Raw genomic sequence first — 16835 nt, forward strand, 5'->3', positions numbered from 1 at the left:
ATAATCCTCTTAAGACTGGCACATCTTTGTTTGCTTGTGTGTTATCGAGTGTGTGTGTGTGGCCTAGCATTACTATACTTGTGGGGACCTAAATCTGTTTACACAGTCACGTGTGGGGACTCGCCTCCCTTATGGGGACAAATTGGAGGTCCCCATGAGGGGAATCATTAATTTTAGGGTGAAGACTTGGTTATGTTTAGGATTAGGGTTAGGGTAAGGGTTAGGCATGTGTTGGTTATGGTTAAGGTTAGTATAAGTCTCCAGGAAATGCATGTAAGTCAATGTAATGTCCCCTGAAGTGATGTATACATGGTATATATATGTGTGTGTGTGTGTGTGTGTGTGTGTGTGTAAAGTTTTCAGATCCATGATTCAAAGTTCTATTTAGGTAATGTAGACTTACGTCAATTGTACTTATGTACTTTACTGTATACATTCTGAATAAAAAATGCCTTAACACGCAACAACAACAACAATGGCTTGAACTGGCATAATTCCAAGTTTCCAACATTACGTAACCTTTAACTAGAGGATGAAATGTTTTAAGAGATTGCAGTAGGATTGCTTGCTGCTGACGCTGAGCTGCTTCAGAACTCGACTACCCATAATACTTTGCGAAGTAGACGTGTGGGTCGGAAAAAGCCTCCTTGAGATGCGCTTGTTTAACTCACCGTGACAACCATGCGGCATAGTGGAACATACCTAGTCTATAGGTTTACCGACTCCGCCTACCCGTGAGAGTTCCGTTCTACCCCGGGTATCAATTAAAGCGCTCTCTGTGTCATTTCACTGGTGTCCTCACTGTCCTGACTATGTACCGTGTTTCAACTTCCAGTCTCCTGGCATCTTCAACCCTCGCTAACAAACGTTTCTGTTTGACTGCATAGTTCAACAAGTCAGAGACATGTCTTCAGCTCAGACAGTAAGTGATTCATTTTAAGAAGCTTTGTTTTTACCTGAGAAACAAAAACAGTTTCTGGAGTTAGCTTTGCTGCAACGCTAGCGACTGACATATGTATACTCAGAAGCCAAATTAGCACTGAACAAAAGAGGTGTGTCCGTCACGCCTAGCTCTAGAGACAGATTTTGACTTTGCATATCTGTCTGTAATGTTCAACATCACTTAGAGAGCATTCTCCTGGAGTTTAAAGTAAAAGCAGCTTTTACAATGTTATACAACAGCAACACACTGAGTTATTCATTATGTCAGGGGAGACAAGCCAAACTCTCCACAGTTTTATGTTAATAAAATATTCTTGTGACTGCTAGGCAAGTCTTTTATATTACTATCCAATGTCCTGGTGAATCATGCTACATTAAACATAATACAAATAGTTATTTAAAGTAAGCATGATATACATTCGTGTCCTGTTGTGGAGGAGAATATAAAGCCAACATGTATTAACTTGAGTGATTTATCAAAACTTCCTCTTCAAGTCAATAATGTCACCCATATTTCTAGTGCATTCAACTCTTGTTCTTGTTGCTTTTTTGTGTCTCAGATTACGGACCCAAACCAACACAAGCGTGTGTCTGTTAAATCCAACCCTGGATTCCTGGAGCGATTAAGTGAGACTGCAGGAGGAACAGTTGTTGGAGTCGGACTGTTTTTCCTCTCAATCTATATTCTCTTCACCAATGAGGTAAGGAATGCAGTGTATCATGTATGTCACGTCAAAGCCACAATGCACACTATTCAAGTCAGAGTTACATTTTTGTTCATCCAGACCAACACAGTTCATGCTCTCTGTCACGGTTTCTGTTCTCAGGGGCGGGCTCTGCGGACAGCATATTCCCTGGATGAGGGTCTTTCTCAGGTTGTGTCGTTGGAGCCTTTCTCCCACCTCGACCCGCAGAACAACGACCGTTTAGTGCACCTGTCTGCAAAGCTGCACACCTCACAGGTAAAATGATGTGTCAGAGCACTCTCTCTAATCACATACTGATAAAGACTCCATCATTTTTTGTAATTTCTGAAGCAAACAACTGGGATCAACTTGTTGAGTATTTATGGTCATCAGATTCCTCCACAATGTCTCGATGACTCCTTGCATGTTGTTTTATCTTCCACACTTCCGCTAAAACCTTGAACTTATTTACCTTGAAAACCACTTGAAAGTTTTGTGTCATTGTTATAAAGACATACTTTTGATTTTGGAAATACTACTATATGTACAATTCTGTAACAACCAAATAAGATCCTTATCAACAAAAAGTTTATATTTTAGTAAAACACTATCACTTCATTTTCAGTTTGTTTAAATCTCACAAATCCTTTATCAGTCAGGCGGTATTCCATATTTACCGACTCATGTCAGAAAATGCTGATATAGATATATAAGTACAGTATATTCATTTTACAAGTTCAGTACAGATTAGGGGAAACATCTTGATATCATTTTCTTTGTTTTCTTTAATTCTCTATCTAGTTTGACACTTTAATGAAATGGCATGCTACCAGAAAACATTCTAAGTTGCTCAGTTAAAGTCATATTCTGAAGTAAACCTTATTTCAGGGGATTAATCATATCCTGTTCACAGCCCCTCCACGATCCAAACTACAGAGTGTTGGTGCAGGCAGTGAAGCTGAAGAGGCAGGTGGAGATGTATCAGTGGGTGGAGTACCAGGAGAGCAAGTAAGTCTGTTCTCTGCTTATGTCAACATTCAGGGTGCGGTCGGGTGGAAAAATGTTGGCTGAATTACAGAGCATCATTGGCTTGAAGTGAGTTTGTTACTCTGTTCTGATTTTAGGGATTACCAAGAGGATGGTCAGACCAAATCTGAGACGACATACAACTACAGTGAGTTGGTGATTTTTCCAGTATTTGACAACAACATGCTATAAAGTATAAAATGTCAGAAAATAGTGAAACATTTCTATCTCAAATCTTGTTTTGTCCACAACTTAAATACTGTATATTCTGGAACATATATCTGGATTTTAAGGATGTTGATTCTTTTTATTCGTAGAAAAATTATAAAAATATTGAACAACTAATGGATTCATCTGGAGTGCTGTTTGAATTAAAGAGTTGTGATTCATTTTCTTTAGACACCGAGTGGAAATCCGAGTTGGTTAACAGTCGCCATTTTGATAAGGAAATTGGTCACCAGAACCCGAGGTACACAAATATGGATCAATAAATAAAAAATGTGTGTGTTTGTGTGGAGTTTATCTCTAATTTCATCTCTTGATTTTAGTGCCATGGCAGTTGAGAGTGTGACAGTCGTGGCTCCTGATGTTGGAGTTGGACCTTTTAGTCTGTCCAAAGGTATCTTTAAAGAATTATACACACAAATACATTAAGTAAATAACAGCAATACACTATTGTGTGTATGTAACATTGTTTTAACTTGAATCCTAAATATTTAACTAATTGTTTTGTTGTCCTCAGGCCTGGTGGAGCAGATAAATAACTTCCAGACGCTGAGCCTGAGGGATTTATCCCTCTTTAACATCGACCCTTTCCTCAGCATTGATGACGATTATTTCTATCACACCCAAAACCCACGCAGGCCTGAGGTGAGCCTCATGAAGTACACTTTCACTTTCACTACAAACATAAACTGCTGAAGGGTTATGCTCGTACATTGGTGCAGTTATTGAGTTTATTGTTTTGCTCACAAGGTCGGGGATGTGCGCGTGAGATTCTCCTTCGCTGGTTTGAGTGGCGAGACGTCTCCCTTCGGACCGGCTCAAACTGTAAGTGCTGCAGAAGACAAGTCAGAATATACATTTCCTTCATGATGACAGAGCAGTAGATCATTGTCTTTAAGTAGTTTCCACTGTATCCTTGTGTCATATTTTGGTATCGACACTAGAACCGCCACAGGGTCATTTTTATCTCCCTGCACTTTCAAGTAAATGTAACCCTGTAAACATAAAACCCACTCATCTCAAACTTTGTGACTTTTCCTAAAAATGTGTATATTTATCATCTTGTGAGTTTTGGGGGGTGTGGAAAAAATATGAACATTTTGACCCCTCATAAACAAATGCATAGTGCTGCGCTATACTTGGTGCAACATTAACATCAAAGTCTTGAAAATAGATTTCTCTTTGGTCTCTCACGCATAACTAAACATGACTAAATGCTTAATCAAAAAATAACCCAAAACATTGAACCAATAATACAAATAGTTATTCGTTGTAACCATTATTTCATTCAGCCCAATGAGAACTATTGAAATCATTGTTTGCTCAACCAGCAATCTAAAACCCTAAGACGTCCGTTCTTCTGTTAATTAAAATAAAGAAAATAAAACATTCTGTAAAATGACTTCTACTTAACCAAAATAGTGGCCAATTAATTGTCTTAAGATCTTATTCCGGCCAAAGAGTTTTAGCCCTAACTGAAACTATATCTTTCTTCAGATCACACACCTTTAATTCTAATGAAATCTTGTTCGTTGATAAACCATGACTGTTTTCAGGTCAGTGTTGTGGCCATGCAGAGAGGGGAGCAGCTGAGGTCGTATAGAACCAAGTCAGGAGACACTCTGGAGATCCTGTACCTGGAGGAGCTCTCTGCAGAGGTCAGCGGGGATTTCATTTTGTTCCTTGGACAGCTTTGGGGAAGTTGTTGAATTGTCAAAGTCTTACTTACATACCGTTGAATTGAAATGTTCCAGAAATGTTTGTGTATGCCGTCAATTATAGTTATTAGGAAGAAAAAACATCTGAAAATGATGATTAGAAGGAATCGGCATAGGAAAATGCATATATAGCATGTTTTGATATTTTCCACGTTTGGTTCTGGAAGTTGATCGTTCTGTTGTTTCTGTAGGAGGTTTTTGAGAAGGAGCAGCAGTCCAACAGTATGAAGACGTGGGGACTCAGGGCTGCAGGCTGGGCCCTCATGTTCCTCAGCATCCAGATGACCATGCGCATCATCTACACGCTGGGTAAACACACACTCACTGCTCCACATCACGGATTGATTTCTTGCATCTCCTGTCCCTAATGTTTTCTGTTGTGTGCGTACAGTGGACTGGGTTCCTGTCCTCAGAGAGCTCGTCTCTGTGGGGCTGAAGATCTTCGCCCTGTGTGTCTCCTGCTCTCTGTCCCTCCTCACCATCGGAGTAGGATGGATGTTCTACCGACCGTTAGTGGCTGCAGCTCTGGGAGCTCTAGCTCTGCTTCCCATGTTTCTCGCCCGCTCAGGACTTGTAACAGCCAAGAAGAACGAATGACTATCAAACTGAGGATTTTCACAGCCGTGTCCGATGCCTGGCTGTATATTTATTTATCTGAGGAATGAGTGTGCAGCCATTTTTGTTTTGCCCAGCAGCAACAACAACAGACATTCTATGGTGATACATGTTTTTATCATCAAGTGTCCAAGGAGCTCTGGTGACATTGGGTATCCCTTTTTCACCTTGGAGCTATGTTTATGGATACAAAGAAATCACACATTAACCACTGCTCTTGCCTTCAGACCGCACATCTTATATGTTGCCTTTAAAAAATGTAATTCACCAAAGAAAATATTCACATCCTCTTGATATTGTGTTGCTTACAATGAGCATCATATCAGTCTTATTTTGACTGTCAATCATTTGTCTTGACTTATTGCTCTCTACCCAAATCATACTCAATCATGCAGTACATTCTAATTTCATGGAGGTTTAAATCATCATTTTTAGTTTTGTTTACGCAGGTGTTAATCAAATGTAACTTTATTATGTTTAGTGTATACTCACTGATGTAAATGGGGTAGGACCTCTATGGGTAGGACTGGACAATATATATATTTTTCCATAAAGCTGAACACAATTACCATCATGTCGGTTTATTAGTGTAAGCTTAGTGTGCCTAATAAACTGGCAAGTGGACTGAATATTTGTCACTAATATAAATCACAGGTTATCCAAGATTTCCATCACCTTAAACTATTTTCAAAATACAACAGTGCTGATAGCAGTGATTTCTTTACAAACTAAAACTGATTCAATTGACGTGTAAACATTTTTGAATAATATTCAGTTTGCATTTGTAAAATGATGAATGTCAGTGTTTGGTTTACACAGAAAGGCCAATCTTGGTAAAATGCCAAAGAACAGAATCTGCAAATGTGTTGTAATGTTGGTTTTCATGCATGTCAAATAAAGCACTTGTTTCCTATTGTAGTGCGAGTCAAGATGGCCTGGAAGGTAGGAGGCCAAAAAGAGAGGCAATGAAGTAAAAAAGTGTTTCTCACATTATACCTTAATTTTTTTATTAAAACACTTAAAGGTGGGGTTGGTAATTTTGGAGAAACCAGTTTGAGTGCGCTAGAATTTGAAAATACAGCCGGAAAAAATCTGCCACTTCCTTACAGAGCCCCTCCTCCAACACACACGAAGGCGCACATGACCAATGTGGGGCACGAGATAAGTTTGTGCACAGACGGAAAGCTGACAGGCAGGTAGGCCATCCAGTTATTTTAGCCGGGCCGGCTAAAATGATTGGTCGTGCTTTTTACAGAGCTACGGCTTCCACTGATGACATTTTTATGGATTTTTTGTCAAAGCACTTAAGATATTCATTGCTATCGAGATGTTAAGAGCATTCCATGGAATATAACAAAAAGTGTATCTCGAGACGGTTTCTCAAACTTACATACCGCACCTTTAAGGGATGGTTTCGTTAAAGTAGAATAAAGATTTTTGAATTAAAATAGCGACATTCCCCTCAAACACCCTGCATCTGTCTGCTGTTTTAATGAGGTAACCAATAACATTGGCTTGTATCTTCACTAACAGGCTCCAACTCTGAAACACGCCCTCACTGGGTTTACTGCAGCGTCATCAAGCACGTGATGCAAATGATCAAGATTCTTACAAAGTAATTTATTACACAAAACACTACGTTTCCATTTGCGTTTAACAACATGAGTTTCCAGTCTCATATTGTGCAAGTGATCATAATGCACATTAGGATTTGTATATGAAGCACACAAACACATTTTGACTTCAATGTGCGCATCTGTTTGTTGAAATAATTAAAAGGATTAAGGGTCACAGTGTACAGGTACTTCACCCTATTGGCTGTGGAAACATTCCTCAGATCAGCAGACAGGGCTTAAGCACTTCTGTAGTTGGCAGGTATGACACAGCAGGGCCCCTGGCTGACCTCTTTGATTACATAGTACATGTTGATAAAGGAGGTTTCATTATGGCAAATTTACTCATGTTAAAGTACAAAAAAGTAGTTTCCATAACCTCAAAAATGAATACTGACAGAACCTGACTACTTTTGCTTAAGACAAAGAAAGTAAAAGCATTACACCTTTAGGAAAAACTGGGGAGAACAGTCTTTTGTGTGGGTGTGTTTGGGGGTAGGTTTGACCTAATGCTCCTTCTTTCCCCCTGGGGGAGGCAGTCCTCGTGCCCCCCCCCTGTTTACAGTAGGACACATTTATTGCTCTTCTTTCCCCGCCTGGCCTGTAGTGCAGCCCTGGTGGCCATTTCGAACACTTCCCTCACACCATCCTTTGTTTTTGCAGAGCACTCCATGTATCCAAAGGCACTGATCCTGTTAGCCATGTCCCGTCCATCCTCCGGTTTCACAGGTTCCTGAAGAGAAGGTCAGGACACGTTTTAGGAAACAGGCTTTCAACACTAGAAGACTGGTTCATGTGTCAGTTTGACATTATTTACCTGCTTCATTTTGGCAAGCTCTCTCCGGGTGTGCTCATCGTTACGCAGGTCCTTTTTATTTCCCACCAGAATAATGGGCACATTAGGGCAGAAGTGTTTCACCTCAGGAGTCCACTTCTCAGGGATGTTCTCTGAAGGAGGGGACAAAAGACACCATCTGTCAGAACCATAGACTCTATATAAGAAGTGGACGTAGTCACTAGGGATGGGAATTTGAAAACAAATGTATATTCGACCCCCCAAAAAACGGTTAACCGAAATGTACATATCCTATAAAAAAAACAATTGGGTAAAAAAAAAAAAATTATTTTCCCAAAAATTTGTTTCAATAACTTTTGGAAATAAATAAATACATGTTCAAATAAGTATAGAAACCAGGTCTAATTTGTCAAATGTATTGAACTGGTGATCACAGTTTGACAGCTATAGGCCTACAGCTGGAACGGAGGTTGCGGGTATAGCAGTAATATAAGTATATAAGTTTAATTTGGCATAGTTTGACCTCTACACCGCACTCACTAACCTGGTCGAAATATTTCCACACATTACTCCTTTTTGACGCCATGTCTGTTGTGTAGGACTCTTCTTAGAGTGTAAATAATTACCGGACTATGACTGGTAAAATATGTCGAATAGCGGCAAAACTAAATATCTCCTGTCAAAATGTCTATGTACTTTGCCGCCACACACGGTTGCCAAGCAGCGCTTATTGTTGTTTAGGCTGGCCACTCATGTGTCAGTGTTGACAGGGGGCGGGGGAGCACGCTCATGAACTATTAGCGCCGGAACCTCGCAACGGCTGCGGAGCGCATTTGGGCATAAGATGAGGTTTGAGTCTGCGTGATCTGCGTGTAGGGAGGGGCAGCAGCCATATCATTAGCTAGAACTAGCTAGATCTGATGGCTTTGGACATAAACGCGAGTGAAGTATAACCGGACGCGAGAGAGAGAGATCAGCACCTGCAGCTCTGCCGCTGTGAGGTACCGTGAGCGGAGCAAAACACACATTTAGACGTCACATTTAGCTATGGCACTGTCGTATACATTGAATTATTATTTTTTTTATATTTGATTAATCGTTCCCATCCCTAGTAGTCACTGTGACATCCCTTTTTTGTTAAGGGTCGTCTCAAATCCTTGAGTTTAGCATTTTGACTGGCGCCATCTTGTTTTTTTGGAACCAAAAGTGACAAATGAGGGAGTGCTGAACAAGACACTTTAGGCAGCAAAGCATTACAATTAACTTATAGGAATGGAAAACACTGTTAGATTCAAAGTTGTAACACTCAAACTGTACCACACTGTTGTAGCAACCTGCCAATCACAAGGAAGCCCCGCCCTAAAGCATATGCTGCTTTATCTTCTGTTTTTCTCTTAATGAACATGAACAAAAAACATGACAATTTTAACTAGCAATCAAGTCCATAAACTAATCAGGAAACGGTATGACAATAATAAACAGTGAGATAGAGTCATTTCCCATTAGTCTTCTATTTCATGTGAAAACCTCCTGTACACTGTCCCCTTACTGCTGATTTATTAATTACACAATGTTTGTCCATCTGACCATTTATCAGGAACACATGATATACTATATATATATATATAAAATTGTTGAAACCAGAGTCGCCCCCTGCTGGCCATTAGAAAAAATGCAGTTTACGGCACTTCTCCATTGGCTCATATCAGACCTGGAGGTTGCTTCTTGGTCAGAACAGAGGTACATGGGGCTGAAGTGTGCGTGTTGCAAATTGAAAATGTGATCAGTGTGTTTGTATGTGTGACTGTGATGTACAGGGTTGAGAAAAAAATGATACATGGTGTGTTACAATCAACAGAGGAGTATAATAACATGCCTTCCTGTGTCCAGCAAAAGTGCAAGGTAAACTTTCTGAGAGCTATTTTCTCAAACTGGTGTCTACTTCCCTCCTGGGACAAAAAAACGTATACAGTAAATTGAAACTAAATCTTTAATGTGTTCACCGTCTCACAACTGTTTAGGCAGTTAGATTAATTAAAAAGAGAAAAATGTACCACAACTAATAGCGCTCTGTTTCAACTTACCAAGACTGTCGGGACTGTCGATGGAGAAGCACATGAGAATGACATCAGTGTCGGGATAGGAGAGGGGGCGCAGTCTGTCGTAGTCTTCCTGACCTGCTGTATCCCAAAGAGCTAACTCCACCTGCAATAAGAGGTCACAAGAAATCAATAAGAGGAAGGCAAAGCATGTTCAGGGTGCTTCAGGTCCACATGTTTCATTTAACAAAGACTTAATTTAAACGCATGTTGTTGTCTTTGAAACGCACACCCAGAAACCATAATATTTAACAGTTTATCCAAAATATGAACCTAACATGATTAAGAACTGAGGTAAATACTAATTTATAAATCCAAAACTGCAAAATAAGTCAACTTTATTGGTATTAATCAACACATCTCATAACATACAACCTGTTCAAGTTGTACAGATTTGAGGGAGTAAAAAGGGACTTCAATTCAGCTGTAAGGGCCATCCTGCTGATTGTAGACTGAAATGTGAAAAGAGAACTACATTACCTGCTTGCTATCAACTTCAATGTCAGCAACGTAGTTCTCAAACACTGTGGGCACATAGACCTCTGGAAACTGGTCCTTGCTGAACACAATGAGCAGACAGGTCTTCCCACAGGCTCCATCTCCCACTATGACCAGCTTTTTCCTGATTGCTGCCATAGCTGCAGACAGGGGACAGAAAACATCAAAGGTTACAACATGAAAACACTTTATCACAGGGAGGTAATTCATATTGCATTCAGGCATTATGCGACGTCCACCTCTACATGTGAGAAACGATGAGCAGTCACCCGTCTTCAGCTGTGTTGACACAACTCGTCTGAAACCAACACCCGGGGCTAACTATTTAGCTTTCAACATCACGGCCTTTTATCACGGTCTGTCAGCCAGCTATACTGCCGTTTTATACAAACACGAGGACAGCATGTCAAGATGTGAGACCGTGCACCTTATGTTGAATTAGGATAACAATTTAAGTCAGACTAGCAACAAACATGATGATACACTTCCGCTTGAATGTTTCTGACCCACCCCGGGATCAACATTGACAAATTACTCACTAACGTTCACATGTCCCATATAACATGGAGAACAGTGACTAGATTTACCGAAAAATGAACACGTTACTCACTGGTATCAACATATAATTGTGATTCACTGCCGTGTATGTTGACCTAGTTTTCAGTTAGCTAGGGGGTTCTGTTTACAAAAGACTTAGCTACCCGAGCTAACCAGCTAGCGTTAGCCGGGCAGTGCGCTGCGTTTACATATTTATGGTGTTATTCAAAGGTTGTGTTGGATACATGTGCGTTATTTATGTTATAATATATATAATCCCACGGCCGTGTTCGTGGTTTTCAACTAACTTCCCACAAAAACCTCGTTTTTTCCTTTAAAGTCACTAACCGGTACGACTGGCTAGCTTGGGTTTTAGCTAGCAAAACGGAAGTCACAGCGACTCCATCGATCCGTTAGCTAGCTGGCTAGCGTCAGCAGAATATAGGATGGAAATATAGGTTAACAAAATACATATAACAATATTGTTGCCAACAAAGCACACTGACAATGTACTGTAACTTAACATTGCTTTTAATTATGTGCTTACCTAATGATTGCTTTAAAATATATCCAAATTATCTCCAAGTAGTGCTTTGTTGGCCTCCGTCGCTGCTGCTGCTGACTGCGCTGCTGCTGGAGGATTAACAGGAGGGAAGTGAGGGGGTGGGGGAGGATAACAATTCACTGTTGTACAAACATTAAATATTACACCATATCAATGGAATACATGGTTAAAGCTACGATGGTTATTATTTGCAATTTGTTTTGTTATTATTATACTACCCATAGCTCTTATTCAAATAACTGTTAGAAGCATCTCACATTAATATAGGTCATTCAGACATTATGGTTAAAAGTACTACTTTTGTAAGGTGTGACTTTTTCACATAATATGTTTTTTTGTTTATTTTTATACCCATAGCGAGGATATTTCAGAAATAATTTATTTACAATAATTGTGTGTATATCTTAAAATGTATGGTTAACATGAATGTCCTATCATTCTTATTTCTATACATTTGTATACATTTGAATAATATATAATACAGAACAGCAACATAATTGCTTGTCTCTAGGACGAAATATCTAAATAACTGACATAGGCCTACTATATTATGGGCTGGGGTCCTTTATACCGCACATTTTCTTCCAGTGGTCCAATGTAACTTTAAATTTACTCAGGTACTAGTGTTTTACTTGAGTATTTTCTTTTCATGCTACTTCATACTTCTACTCCACCAAATTTGGTTGGCAGTGTTGGCATTTGTTGTCCTCTATCATAATCTATTATGCAGAAAATTAACTTGTTTGGGTCTCCAGGGCAAACATAGCTACTGTTGGCCCCTATTAGCAACCCACTGCTTATCTGTGAACTGTGAACATTTAATAATAGCAATAATAATGTAAATGTCCCCAGGCCTGTTGTTTTGTTTTATTTGTTGGTAACACGATAGACGAAATGTCTCTATAAAATACAAACTACATTTTTAATATGCACTTTTTGACGGCAGACATTTGGACTTTAATGTGTTACAATTAACTTTACAATTGTACATTTTAAATGTCTCAGTAAGTCCTGACATAATGACAGTCAGCAGCCAGGACCCAGAAACTGAGGTAGCCACCTTTCACTGTATTATTTACACCTGTGCCTCTTTTACTCTGACATGTAGAAGTAATTTATGTAAAAACATTTTTTGATCATTCAGAAAAAACAATTGACACAGGATCACAAGATAATTTAAAAACAGGAATCAAGCTGTTATCATGTTAGTGAATATTGTGCTTTAGTAGGGCATGTTTTCACCCACCTTGGTTGATATTGATCTGTAGTGATGCAAATTATTTACAGGTTACATGTCTGCAGCTCATACAAAATATATATAGCAAATTCAGATTTTCTGAAACAGATCTGATTGTTTTAGGTGCACACTAGTAAAAATTGCAACATAGGCACATCCAAATCCGGTTGACACATTTACAATCTATAATAACATATATAAAATAAGACACCGAAAGGTGCTTTTGATTTATTTATTTTTTGAATGTGTTGTGTTGAGTACACTTTGTTTATATTGTGGTATTTCTACATTATATCAAGTAAAGGATCTGAGTACTTCCTCTGTGGGTTTAATCCCTACAGTTCACGTCAGCTACACATACTCATCTTTGTCAGTTGTGCATTTAACAGCAAAACTATTAAGACTGCATGTCAGAAACGTCCATGCTTTCCTGGTAGAGAATGTTATTAGCAAAGTGATTAAAAGATGCTGATCATTTAAGTAAAGACAGAAAAATAATTTAAATGTTTGACAGTGATGGGTTGGCACAAGCAGAGAGAGATGATCTGCTCTCAGTTGGTGCAGCGGTGTATTAATAACTACAGCTCTTACTTACTCTAATCCTGATAAGAGGCTTTTCTCAGCATTGCTCAGTTCCTCGTGGAAACCAACTTAAGCATGATTCCATGAAAACAGTAATACCGCACATTCATCTGTATGTTCAAGTGGCCAGCCTTTCAACCGTGAAAAAAACATGTTTTATTTCTCTGAAATCCACAGGCATGATCCTTTTCTGAGAATGAAACCAGTGTGTAAACATATTTCCTACAGTACCATTTTCTTCAACGAACACCCGTTGCTGTTCAGTCTGGTAATGATTTGTAAGAAGAGTTATGATTTATGATGATTTTGTACATAACAAAATACCATCACATTTACCCTGTCTCTTATTATATATTATATAATTATTTTAAAAGGCCCTCCAGTCTGCATGTCATGTTAGTGTCAGGCTGACCTCACACTATTGGTAACACTATCTTAGAAGTGTACCCTCTACCCTGGACTATTTAAATTCTTGATTATACTGTGATAAGATTTGACCATGTCCAATGAAACTACATGTAGCACTGGAAAAAAGCCATATTTAAGATATTTTGTGATAATAATAGTGCAGAATTTTTTTTACATGAGACGACTGGTGGCTTATGGTTCATCCGGTTCATTACGTTCATGAAGAGTGAATAAACATTGCTCCATTAAACACACTTTGCAAACATCAAGTGCCGTAAAATGAGCTCCTAAGAGGAAAAACAAAAATAAATCCAAAACATTTGTAATGTAAATCCTACTGGAACAACAAAATTACCAGAAGTCATATCTTGACAGATTTTAGTTTTTCTTTAATTATTATTGCTAAAATCATGTAAAAAATTGGAGCCACTCGTCCAAAACATGCAAAAACATTATGTGAATCTCTTCTTACTGATAGGAAATGGCACAAATAAATAGAAAAAGCTCACACATTGGCATTTAAATAAAATCAGTTCACAGTTGCTGACACAGACTTATGAAAATAGTAAAAAAAAAAATCTTATCCTAGAGAACAACAGTAGTACAAAGACTTAACTCGTCATTCATTTCAATTACCTCCATCTGGGTCAATCGCTGTCCCTTTGGGTGTCAAACTGTTCCAAGATTCACAGTGTGTGGTCAACAAGGAGGGTGACCCTGACCCACGTCCCAGTCTCTGTGTCCTGCACCAGAGAGACAGAGACCCTCATATGTGGAAAGGATAGTCCTGCAGGTAGTGCAGCAGAGGCTTCGGGAGTGGCAGATGGTCAGGGCACTTTGTGTGTCTGTTGATTGCGAGGCGCGTCAGGTGCTGTAAAGAAGAGAAGGCCTCTGGTTTGTGCAGGGGGCGCACCAGCTCCAGAGGCACTCCACTGTCAGGCACTCCACTGTCACTGTCCGTGTGCTTGGTGGGGTCAGGCTTTGTTTGTGGATGGATGTCATTTGACCTCTGGCGCTGTTTTGTGTGTCCGGAGGCTGTGTAGTTCTGTATGAGGCTGAGCACATCTGGGAAGGACTGCAGGTGAGGCAGGCCGGGGGAAATGGAGTCCAGCCAGAAAGAGCCCCTGCAGTATTTGATGCGAATGCTGGTGGGTCCACAGCGGGTCTTCACTGACAGGGCCAGCATGAACTGAGGGTGACTGCTGTCCCGCATTAGGAATGTGCCTTCAGACCTTTTTTGGAGAACTTCCCGAGCTTCATTCGCAGAGATAGAGCCCCAGTACCAGCCTGAATTCAAACAAATAGTTTTAATATCAGCTTTTATTTTTTTCTTTAACATGAAAGTAGTTTTGGTGAATATATCCATACAAATGCATTACTAGAGGTGGGGTTTGATTCCTAGATTATTATATTATACCGCAAAGCCATGGAAATATCTCCCCTCACCTAATGTAATCCATACCAAATAAATAAAACGTACATGGGATAGACATATTTTTTAAAACAGTCACATTTTTTCAATGAAGTACAATCTGAATTCAGAGTCGGAGAGGCTGCCGGTGTACCTGAGGTCTGTAGGTACTGGAAGGTGGTGGTGATGCAGCAGAGATCATCTGCTGGGTCACAGGGCGGAGGAAAGGGCTGCAGGCGGCAGGAAGCTTGTCGCTCCTCATGATGAAAAATTGTCACTGCACGGGCAACCATTTCTGATTAATAGCAGCCCTGTTAATACACAGAACATTACCTGTTAGGTATTTAACAGAGATTTCTGTTAAAGCTCTGAACTACTTTAATAGGTCACTGTCCCAAGTAAATCAAGTAAATTATATGTTTATATCATTTTTAATTCACAGATGTAAAATATAGGTTTGGTTGCTCTTGTCCAAATTGAGCTGACGAGCACAAAAACAACCAACCCCAATTGGTGAAAGATTCTTGTTAGGTAGTTTTAGTAAGTCAAATATCACAGTTTGAAATGACTCTGTATTAAAATGTATAGAAGTTGAAGTTGAATTATAATGCATATTAATGTACGCATAAGTAAGCATTATATAAGTATTATATGAGTCAGCTGGTCAATTTGGCTTGATTCTTTTCACTAAATATTTAGCTGGGTTGCTTGTACATTTAACCAAGTGATACATTTATATTAAAAAACCTTATCTTTATGCAAATCAATACAACACTTTATGTATTTATTTGTATAATTTATTTTAATTATATTATTCATTAGAATCTGAAAAGTAATTAATGACTGAAGCTTTCAGATAAATGAAGTGGTTCCCTCCCAATTGTAGTGGAGTAAAAGTAGCAGAAAATTAAAATATTAAATATAATAGTAATGTATTGATCTGAGATAATGTAGGCTAGACTACATTAAGTAGACTAGTGAAATAAACAAAAAACACACGACACAAAAAGCCAAAAACAAATTAAAGGGTTAATAAAGTGTCACAATCATTCAGACATCAGGCAATATCATTGTATATAAATAATGCAATTCTAGATCAAACAGACTTTGGAAATCATGAAATCCTTTTTGTATCACTCTTACCTTAAATCAAAGATTATCATAGAGATCACGACGATTTCAATAAAACTGCCTTGTGGATAAGAAAGAATGAACAAATGCCGAATAATCTCTGCTGGGGTCGAAAAGATAATATATTCCGTGTTAAAAACCTGCAACAGTCGTAAAAACCGAGAGGATATATCTGTGTGTGAGCTGTGGTGTGCTGAGAGTGTGTGTGCTGTGAGGACAGAAAACAGCTCGCTTCACTTTGGGACTGACTGGTTCCAGGAATCTGATTCCAAGAAAGGTTTTGTGTTTCAGCGCCCGCAGTGACAGACAAGCTGCAGCCAGCAGCTCTTCTGATCTCTGTCAATACACACACTGTCAACACACTGCACTTCCGGTACGGCTTTCAAAAATAAGAAACTGGTGACTTTGTTAAGAAAAGCTCTTTGGAGGTCTGGTGTTATAGACAAACCCATCCTAAAGCCTCTTTGAGAAATGAGAGAGTACCTTGGAAATTTGAGTGTGTCATTACGATGTTTATTTTGTAATGCGATTTATCATGAAGAATTTTGAAATATACTCACCTATTTAAAAAAAGAAATGACTTGCAATGACTTTTAAGGCATTGTCTCATTATACAATGTCACGGTTATACACGATAAGACTCAATTTATTAGATAAAGATGTAACTAATGCTGGGGACATTTGTGTCAGACTGCATACGTTTGAGCTTGTTGTGCCATACAATATTTATTATTATGATAATCTGT

The 16835-nt window shown here is 39.0% G+C and overlaps 3 protein-coding genes across 4 annotated transcripts; 1 reads left to right on the top strand and 2 right to left on the bottom strand.

Moving 5' to 3' along the window:
- The first annotated feature begins 764 nt into the window (after positions 1-764).
- LOC117551068 (transmembrane protein 43) lies at positions 765-6125 on the top strand. Its single transcript, XM_034223760.1, has 12 exons — positions 765-922; positions 1503-1643; positions 1770-1904; positions 2542-2636; positions 2753-2802; positions 3054-3123; positions 3203-3273; positions 3397-3524; positions 3630-3704; positions 4436-4537; positions 4789-4906; positions 4989-6125. The coding sequence occupies exons 1-12, from the start codon at positions 905-907 to the stop codon at positions 5192-5194; spliced, it is 1209 nt and encodes a 402-aa protein (XP_034079651.1). The 5' UTR covers positions 765-904; the 3' UTR covers positions 5195-6125.
- A 686-nt stretch (positions 6126-6811) lies between these two features.
- LOC117551071 (rho-related GTP-binding protein RhoA-B) lies at positions 6812-11417 on the bottom strand. The gene is made up of 5 exons (XM_034223764.1): positions 11303-11417; positions 10201-10358; positions 9706-9826; positions 7643-7773; positions 6812-7558 (listed from the first exon to the last, which is right to left on the bottom strand). Exons 2-5 carry the CDS (start codon positions 10354-10356, stop codon positions 7385-7387), a joined length of 582 nt encoding a protein of 193 aa, XP_034079655.1. The 5' UTR covers positions 10357-10358; positions 11303-11417; the 3' UTR covers positions 6812-7384.
- Positions 11418-13918: 2501 nt separating this feature from the next.
- Positions 13919-16458, bottom strand: LOC117551070 (cytokine-inducible SH2-containing protein-like). 2 transcript variants are annotated; one of them, XM_034223762.1, is made up of 3 exons: positions 16102-16458; positions 15113-15269; positions 13919-14834 (listed from the first exon to the last, which is right to left on the bottom strand). In XM_034223762.1, the coding sequence occupies exons 2-3, from the start codon at positions 15249-15251 to the stop codon at positions 14314-14316; spliced, it is 660 nt and encodes a 219-aa protein (XP_034079653.1). In that variant the 5' UTR covers positions 15252-15269; positions 16102-16458; the 3' UTR covers positions 13919-14313. The 2 variants fall into 2 exon arrangements, with proteins under 2 accessions (XP_034079653.1, XP_034079654.1); XM_034223763.1 differs by lacking the exon at positions 16102-16458 and having other exon boundaries at positions 15113-16067.
- Between the last annotated feature and the right edge of the window lie 377 nt (positions 16459-16835).

Source organism: Gymnodraco acuticeps, unplaced genomic scaffold (assembly GCF_902827175.1).
Source record: "Gymnodraco acuticeps unplaced genomic scaffold, fGymAcu1.1, whole genome shotgun sequence".
NCBI lineage: Eukaryota > Metazoa > Chordata > Actinopteri > Perciformes > Bathydraconidae > Gymnodraco > Gymnodraco acuticeps.

Excerpts from the sequence above, each read along its gene's own strand:
- LOC117551070 (XM_034223762.1), bottom strand. The coding sequence starts at position 15,251 with ATGGTTGCCCGTGCAGTGACAATTTTTCATCATGAGGAGCGACAAGCT. Across the intron at positions 14,835-15,112 it reads CCAGTACCTACAGACCTCAG|GCTGGTACTGGGGCTCTATC; the intron begins GTACACCGGCAG and ends GTTTGAATTCAG.
- LOC117551071 (XM_034223764.1), bottom strand. The coding sequence starts at position 10,356 with ATGGCAGCAATCAGGAAAAAGCTGGTCATAGTGGGAGATGGAGCCTGT. Across the intron at positions 7,774-9,705 it reads CGACAGTCCCGACAGTCTTG|AGAACATCCCTGAGAAGTGG; the intron begins GTAAGTTGAAAC and ends CCCCTCCTTCAG. Across the intron at positions 7,559-7,642 it reads AGCTTGCCAAAATGAAGCAG|GAACCTGTGAAACCGGAGGA; the intron begins GTAAATAATGTC and ends CCTTCTCTTCAG.
- LOC117551068 (XM_034223760.1), top strand. Across the intron at positions 3,124-3,202 it reads ATTGGTCACCAGAACCCGAG|TGCCATGGCAGTTGAGAGTG; the intron begins GTACACAAATAT and ends TCTTGATTTTAG. Across the intron at positions 3,274-3,396 it reads ACCTTTTAGTCTGTCCAAAG|GCCTGGTGGAGCAGATAAAT; the intron begins GTATCTTTAAAG and ends TGTTGTCCTCAG.